At 32.5% G+C, this 9,140-nt stretch overlaps 1 protein-coding gene across 1 annotated transcript; it reads left to right on the top strand.

The window, feature by feature from the left end:
- The first annotated feature begins 927 nt into the window (after positions 1–927).
- Positions 928–7,075, top strand: LOC109173227 (putative glucose-6-phosphate 1-epimerase). The gene is made up of 9 exons (XM_019322532.1): positions 928–1,178; positions 2,297–2,371; positions 2,664–2,720; positions 2,799–2,953; positions 3,036–3,176; positions 4,515–4,617; positions 4,706–4,805; positions 5,121–5,367; positions 6,714–7,075. Exons 1-8 carry the CDS (start codon positions 1,077–1,079, stop codon positions 5,333–5,335), a joined length of 948 nt encoding a protein of 315 aa, XP_019178077.1. The 5' UTR covers positions 928–1,076; the 3' UTR covers positions 5,336–5,367; positions 6,714–7,075.
- Positions 7,076–9,140: the final 2,065 nt, after the last annotated feature.

Raw genomic sequence — 9,140 nt, 5'->3', positions numbered from 1 at the left:
TTTTTATACATACACGGTAGTTTTCGAAGTGTTGCGTGTGTAAGTGATTGCCGTTGTAAATATACACTTTTTACTGTGATTTTGATAACCGTCGTGTATGTTAACTATATACGGTGGTTAAACAACCGCCGTGTATGTCAACTATATACGGCGGTTATTTAAAATAGCGTCGTCTATTAAGTGACGTAGTATAACAAAATATATTAGACCGTGGTTATTTAAAAAACCTCTGTCTATTAAGTGACGTAGTATACCATTTATGTAGTAGTGATTAGGGACGAAATTTGCAATTTTAGTATAACTCATAGACGAAAAGTGCAACGCCAATGATAACTTATGAAGAAAGGTGAACATGACCAACACTCATGGACGAATTCTACAATTACCCTATAACTTAGGGACGAAAAATGCAATGCCAATGATAATTTAGGGACGAAAAGTGAGCATGAGTCATGACCAACACTCAGGGATGAATTTTACAATTACCCTATAACTTAGGAACGAAAAATGTAATTTTTCCTAATAAAATTTATAAGTAATGAATTGAAACTGTCACCTACAACATAATTAAAAGAAAAAAATTATATAGAATAATAATTTACAAATTGAATATATAATGTATGTATAATTAATGGACTAAAATTATCGTATTACATTGGTTTTACTAAATCTCATTATAATATAATTATTCTAATTCAAATTCTGATTTTAATATTTTAACCAAACGCTCTTTAAAAGTTAAAACTGATCATTTTCTCATTTCAATAGGCACGGGCGCAAAATAAAAACCGACAAAATAAAATACAAATATCGCAAAAAGGATAAAATAAAATATAAATATTTTTTAAACAAAATAAAATACAAATATAATATAAATATAAATAAAAAATGGAACTAACAAAAAAAAAACAAGAAGTAAAATATTCAGTTACCACGCCACACCGCCCCGAGAGATTTCGCGAGACGACGGAGCATAGGGTGGTGTGCTTAAAAGGGGTTAAGAGAGAGAAAATTTGTAGTACGTAACAAATTTGGAGTAGAAAGTAAGAGAGAGAGAGAAAGAGACATACTGTGTGATGGCTGCTGCTAGTAGAGAGAAGCCTCCAGTGGAGCTGTGTAAGGGCATCAATGGCCTCGACAAGGTTGTTCTTCGGGAGGTTCGCGGCAGCTCCGCCGAGGTAGCAACGCCATTTCTCCCCGATTCAATTTTCTGGCGTTCTTTTCATTTTCGGATAATACTTTGGGGAAGTGATTAGGATATGCAATTTATCTGTGAAGTGTCGTTTTCGATTTGACTATTTTTGAATTATTTTCTCTTTTTCCGTTTGGTAAATTGAGATTGCTGTTTTGATTTCTAATTTTTTACTGTCTTGATCTGAATCTGTTGCACTGGATCCTAATGTTAATCTAAAATCTTAATAGATCCCATTCTTCGATGTAGGTTCCTGGTTAGAATTTCTATGTACGAATCTGTATGAATTGTACCTGTAAATGTATACGAATGTATATGCAAGTCGACTTTCTCTAAATTATTTATACTGTGCAAGTATTAGAAAATCCTTACTGGATGATCACTAGATTATACTGCTGTTTTATGAGATTGTGTTTTTATAGTTTTACCATAACAACAGTATGCTGCCATTCTTGAGTAATTGATAGATTTTATAATAGTTGTTTCAACTTCTAAATGCGCAGTCTGACCTCATTAAAGTGTGTGAGTGAGTGTAAATGGGAACCTTCAGTTATACAAAAGCAACACTACCAGAAATTTGGTTAAACTTATGCTTTTAATCACAGTAGTTTCTATTCTTTTTGAATCTGTAACACTTTAAGCTTAACATTGATAAATACTAAAGTATTATTTAAATATAGCTATAAATCTGCATGATTATAGATTATCAAATGCCTCTGGGATAGGCGTTACTTCATCTTCCAAAGTCTTTAGGCCATTACATATTTACATCTTCCCATACTGAACATGCATGCTTACTATGCTTGGTGTCTTGGTACTGGGGTGATACTATTAAGCACTAGAATGCTGGTTAGACAAGTAGTCCCACATCAATCATGTGTTTCTTTTGCTATTTCTCAGTTTTGGGATGGGTGGTAGGGAGTGTTAATGTGCAGTTTGGCATTTTCCTTTGTTGCTAGAAAGCAAGTTTTGAAACTTCTAACAATGTATTGTGCAAAGTTTTTCTATTCTTACCTTCATGATGTCCTTCCACTCACTGATCTTTTATTTTAGTAGTATATCAAGTTGTTTGGTTTTATATTGTATATTCATTGTTCTTTCTAGGTGTATCTCTACGGGGGCCATGTAACTTCATGGAAGAATGACCATGGAGAAGAATTGCTCTTTGTCAGTAGTAAGGTACTTTCATGAGCTCAATTATGGCCAACATAGTGTTTTTCTTTCTTCAATAAATTTATAATGCCATGATCTTATAATTATAAAAGATAGCCTTGCTTAACACATGTTCTCTTTTACAGTGAATTTCATGAGTTAACTTCAACTGATAATGCATTCTATTGCATTAATAATTAAAAATTAAACTTAATGTGGGACTGATCATTATGACTTTATACAGTGTTTGACTGTTTTCTGGTATGTACGACTTGTATGTGAATGGGTATAATGAAGTTTAAGTCATTATGCTTTGCAGGCCATTTTCAAGCATCCAAAAGCAATTCGTGGAGGTATCCCTATATGCTTTCCTCAGGTATTATGGTCTTTTCCCATCTTCTGTATGTTAGTCTGATCTTATTTACAACTTACACTAACCGCTTTCTGTTTGCAGTTCTCAAACCTTGGACCTCTTGAGCAACATGGATTTGCTAGAAACAGGTTTTGGACCATTGACAAGGATCCTCCCCCAGTTCCACCAAACTCTAGGGCATTTGTTGACTTGATACTGAAGCCCTCTGAAGAGGACTTGAAAATCTGGCCTCACAGGTTTGGTGGATGCACATTGATTACTTTTTGGTTAACTTATATTTTTTCCACACTTAGATTTTCTGACCTGGTTTTTTTCTAGTTATGAATTCCGATTGAGGGTAACATTGGGACCTGGAGGAGATCTTATGCTAACATCTCGAATAAGAAACACCAACACTGATGGAAAGTCCTTCACCTTTACATTTGCGTATCACACCTATCTCTCTGTTTCAGACATAAGGTGAGCCAGTCATTATGACTTGTATAAATCCATTACTTAGTACATCCAAACCAATTGGTATTATTTCTTGTAGTGTGTGGTTTCTCTTTTTGTATGCCTTGAGTTCATGAATCTCATTTGCAGTTATATGTGTTTACATTTTTACATGCTGGTTCTGTACAATATGAAGTGATCAGATAAATTTGTATTGTTGATCTGAGAAAAGGATGACATGGCTGTCATTTGCAATTGTTCAAATTTATGGAGCTAAAGAAATAAATCAAAGCTGATCACAATAAACTGGATTATTGTTATAATCTATGGAATGACTAAATTTTATCAAGGTATTTGTTAATAGTTTTAGCCTTTTAGGGTTCCCTAAGACTAGCCAAGTCAAACTTTTCTTCCTAGGTATGTTGCAACTATGCAGTTCAATGATGATCTGATTGTTTTGCTGGTTCCATTTGCTTATCTAAGGAGGGGTCTAAAAATTTGGTTTATTTTCTTCTCTATATTCTATATTTCATTCTACCTTTATTATTCTATCTTTTTGTTTATTTGTGATATATAGGATTTCTTGTGCTAGATAAGTTGTATCAGAAGATCAAGCTCTTAATTACTTCAAATAACAATAACTCAATATACCATCGAGGGTGTTGGAATGTCTCGGTCTTGGGGTTGTTAAACATTGAATCAGTTCTTCTATATAAGAATTTCATGCCTTTCATTTTTGGAGAATTTTCAGTAAATATATGTATAACTTCACCCTCTGTTTCTCATTTTTTACCTTTTCCTCTACATTCTACTCTCTTCTCACAACTGTTGCCTATTTCACCACTATCAGATCATGCACTAATTACATGTTCTGATTCTGGTATTTAATTTATGTATAATCCTGACCCAATTACTTGTTGAAATTTATCTTCAAAAGGGGATGAGCAACATGGGGAGTTAGCTGTCTACAATTTTGTAGCAGCAAATAATGCTTTAATAATATATAATTAGGGAAAAATTCAATATTATTGTTTGTGCTAAGCAGGTCATGATGTGAAGGGTGGTTCTTTTCTTCTGCATGAGAATCTGTTTTTTGGATAAATTTTTGTTATGTATGTGTAGAGTATAAAATGCCTTTTAGATTAATTCTTTACCAATTTTGTGTTTCTTGAAGTGTCTGATTAAGTTCATACATGTTGTCTATCTTTAAGGACAAGTGAACCTTGGATGTTTAGTTTTTGATGTGACAGGCTTATACAATGATGCTTTTTTACTTGTACTTGTGCTGCTGATGTGACAGTCTTTGGAAAATGTTCTGTTCATATTTCTTAACCATGGTTTTTTGCGTTATAATTCTTGTAACAGTGAAGTTCGTGTTGAGGGGCTAGAAACACTGGATTATCTTGATAACTTGCAGAATAGGGAGCGGTTTACTGAACAAGGCGATGCTATTACTTTTGAAGGAGAAGTAAGGATTTTAGGAATTTTTATTGTGTCAAGTATTTGCTGCCTTTACCATGTTTCTCATCCAGAATTTGGAACACCATTTTACATAGGTGGATAAAATATATCTTAGCACTCCAACAAAAATTGCAATCCTTGATCATGAAAAGAAAAGGACATTTGTGATTCGTAAGGATGGACTTCCTGATGCAGGTAAGATGGTCATTCCCATTTGCTTTTTCAAGACGGGAGAATTGGTTTCTATTTAATGTAGGACATCTTATTTTTTCCTGAAAGGGTGATTTATTTTTTCTTCATGGGTGGGGGGTGTATAGTGGATTCTTTACTATAAAGGATATTTTTATAAGCAAGGTTTTTCTGCTAAATATGAAGCTTGCTGGGGTTTTCACTGAAATTCTTTTCTATTAAGGGTATTTGATATGCAAAATATCTGCCAATTCGTAAGTTTTCTGTTTTTTCTAACATGACTGAATGACTGATTATTAAGTTTCTATATTTCACTTTAAGTGGTGTGGAATCCTTGGGACAAGAAGGCAAAGGCAATGGCTGACTTTGGAGATGATGAATATAAGCACATGTTGTGTGTGGAAGCTGCTGCTGTGGAAAAACCTATCATTTTGAAACCCGGTGAGGAGTGGAGAGGAAGGCAGGAACTGTCTGCTGTTCCTTCAAGCTATTGCAGCGGACAGCTTGATCCTCAAAAAGTTCTTCAGGGCAGCTGAACCATGTTTGTGCTGGCTTATATCATGTACAGGTATTTATCTATTTAAAATTGCTTTATGTTGTAGAATTATTGAATCACTGAGGAATTTCATAGCATTATTCTGCATTTTCAGAAAATAGTAATATTGCATGTGGCCATTTCAGTTGTGTATATTCTTGTGAATATATTCAGGATCTGCACTTTTGGTTTGTTCAGTGGTAGTTGATGGCTGGATTGGACAAAGTGATTGTGGTTTATGTGTTATACATGTTTATGGACAGAAAAACTGAAATTGGAATGTAGACTTGGCACTCTTGTCAAGTTCTAGGAGCTTTAAATGCCTAATAATGTGGATTGAGTAAAATCATGTGATGGATAAACAAATTGAATAAAATGTGGAGAGGAGAGAGACTTTTTGAAAAGATGGAAAGGTGGGTTGACGGAGTGGATTATTGGGATCTAGTGTTTGAAATGTGACTTGAAACTTATTTATTTGACTGCTTCCATTTTGGAGTTCAGTAAAATTGAAACTGTAAGATAAGAGTCCAATGTCACACACTAACCATTGCTTAAGGCACTATCCGGAGGAGCCAAATTGAGTTAAAGTGGTCTTGTACCTTGTTTTTGGAAGGTTCTAGAAGCAAAGGAGGCTTTTATGTGAAAATTAGATGAGGTCCTTTGTTTCATGAAGACCTATGTCCCTTAGCATAACTTGGAGGCTATACTCTAAATTGGGGTTCGATCATAGAGATGGAGAGACATACATTCTTATATCCAATCCTCTGTTTGTATAGAATTCTTTTGTGTTTGTATTATTTTCTCTAGATCCTTATTTAAGTTCATAGTCAACTTTATATTGCTCCAATATGCTATAGGTTGTATACAATTCTTTTTGTAATTCCATTATTTTCTATAGATCCCTTAATACGATTCATAGTTAACTTTATGTTCATTCACTGAATCGGAAAGTTCGCCCCAAAGTTGCCACTTGGAGACTTTTGTCCTTTTATTGCACCATCACTAATTTTGTTTAAACTTGATGATGTGTCTTATTTCCTTTGTTTTGTAGGACTCTTTTTTACTACTTTGCCCTTATTTTGGCTAGGGCAAGACTAAGGAAACTTCCTAGCAATTTTGTATGAGGGATTTGTTCTCAAATAAGTTATTTGAATATTAGAAGAGTTGCTCCCTTTCATTAAGAGTCAAGTCTCTGAGTGTATCTTGGAGGCTTTACTCTATATAGATAGAGCTGCTCATTGTGTATAGTTTTGACATTATTTTCAGTAGTTCCTCAATAAAATCTGTATTTTCCCTTTATTCCTTTACCTCTCCACATTCCCCTTATAATTTTCCAGGAACGTATTGCATTCAATTTGGTTTATTCTTTTGTTTTGTAGGTGCTCTGCTGCAATTTATGGTGGGAATACAACTGCAATCTCTGTTGAAGATCTATTGTTTTACATTTCCCTTAATATGACATTTTCTCTATATTGAATAGAAGTTGGATTTGAGTAGTGAAGACTGAAATAATATTTGGTGTTAAGGATAACCATTCTGGTGCCATGTCAGTTTAATGGAGATACATGGTCAAGATGGCGACAGATTAATACTGTGCTCGTATTTTTTTTAGGGTGTATATCATGGATTAAGAGGCCTTATCTTTCTATACTTTCAAAGGTCAATTCTATAGAAATTCTGAATTCATCTAATATGTTGAAATATATACATGTATATACCAGAAAATATTTCATTCGCCATATATGTTCTGCATTAGTTTGTGTTCCGTATGGAATGTTTTTATTAGAGTGGTGATATTATATATAGGTGCCATTTGGTTAATATTATATTACATAATATCGGTGATGTGGGTATTGGATTATTATATGATTTTTTAAAGGTAATGTAAGGTTCATAGAAATGATTTTTAAATTTGTATTTAGTAATTTTAGGAATTCTATTCTCCAAAATTTTGTGAGATTTTTTAAAATGTTAAATTTAAGAACCTGATAAATTCTGCTTAAAGGTACACAGTTTTGATTTGTCGGGGAATGTTGCACCCATTGATTGATATTCCATGCAATTCTCTATTTGACATTTACTGGATGCTTTAGGTTCAAAGAATTCTATGTGACGTATAATTAACTTTACTAAATTGATAAGAAGTGTATATTTTTTTGACACTACTAGTTTCGTTTTTTGGCCTAGCTTTAAAAATTGGATACATTGATTTCTTTTTGGTAGTGAAAGAAATTTATAGAGTCACTATTTGAGGGTGTATATTGAGTAAATTCTACAATTAAATTCTATTTCTATGTAATTGAATGTAATGCAAATTACATATGAGAAATAAACTGTATTAGGATTTAGGAAGAATGTATGTAACAATTCGAATAAGGGAGTGTTAACAAATTTAAATTAATGATATTTAAGTATAAGAATTATGTTCTACTCATAAAATCTGTATTTTAAATCTTTTTAAATATGCCATTCTTGTTTTTGTTTGTTTTAAGATGCATTCCTAGTTTTATAACTAAAAAAATAAGTTGTGGGTTCTGTCTCATGAATAATTGAATCTTGAACTTTTATCGCAATTTGGTTCATATTACATTATATGTTTGATTAGTAGGTGTAATTTACTTCAGGAAGATAGAGCCTTGGAGTTGAAAAATAGAAAATGCATATTTTTTCCATGATTATAAATGTACTTTTTTGGGGGTTTCTTTTGGGTTGAAATGTGAAAATTTAGAATTTTTTATTCACTAATTTTCCTAAGTGTCATACTTGTTTTATCATTTTGTCGAGAATTGCAACACATACAATCATTAGTTATTAATGGAAGAATACTGTTTGCATTAATTTTTTTGTATCAAATTTTTAGAAAATTGAATAATGGGGCGTGGATTAGATTTTTAATCAATGCTCATATAAAAAGAAAACCTTTGGTAAAAAATTTATAAAGTTGGTTGATAGTCTTGATACTAATTAAATAAACCTTTGGTAAAAAATTTAATAACAAAACTTTGGTTAATATATTGACTATTGAGAGCACTGTCATAACATGATGTTTGGTGTATAGCAAAATTTGCCGCGAATCGAAACAGGTTGTCCACAAAAGGATAATTTAGTTTTGGATAATCTGGACCATAGATGTGGGTTTTGTTCCACTCATAATCAGTCGGTTGAGGATCTCTTTTTTGGATGCAATTTTACTATTTTGGTTTGGGTAAAGCGGCATCAAAGCATATCTACCAATAGTTATGCTGTGCAACCGAATGTACCATGCGCATGGTGCATACGATGCAAAACGATGTCGTTTTGACTAAAAACGCGCGTCTCATTTTTAAAAAAAAAATCAGGTTTGATTCTTGGCAATAGTATTATTGTGGATATATAGTTATGAATTTGTGGATATATAGTTATGAATTTATGGATATTTACTTCATTCATTGTGGATATTTAGTTCATTCATTGTAGATGTTTAATTACTTCATTTATTCACTGTGGATATATAGTTATGAATTTATGGATATATAGTTATGAATTTCTGGATATATAGTTATGAATTTATGGATATTTAGTTCATTTATTGTGGATATTTAGTTCAATCATTGTTGATATTTAGTTCATTCATTGTGGATATTTAGTTCATTCATTGTGGATTTTTACTTCATTCATTAATTCATTGTGGATTTTTACTTCATTCATTCACGGTGGATATATAGTTATGAATTTGTGGATATATAGTTATGAATTTCTGGATATATAAAAATGTTATTGCCGGGAATCGAACCTGATTTCTTCTTTAAGTGAGACGCGCGTTTTTT

This window comes from Ipomoea nil, unplaced genomic scaffold (genome assembly GCF_001879475.1).
Source record: "Ipomoea nil cultivar Tokyo-kokei standard unplaced genomic scaffold, Asagao_1.1 scaffold0465, whole genome shotgun sequence".
In the NCBI taxonomy this organism is placed as follows: Eukaryota; Viridiplantae; Streptophyta; class Magnoliopsida; order Solanales; family Convolvulaceae; genus Ipomoea; species Ipomoea nil.
This window is presented reverse-complemented; position numbering and strand designations above follow the sequence as displayed.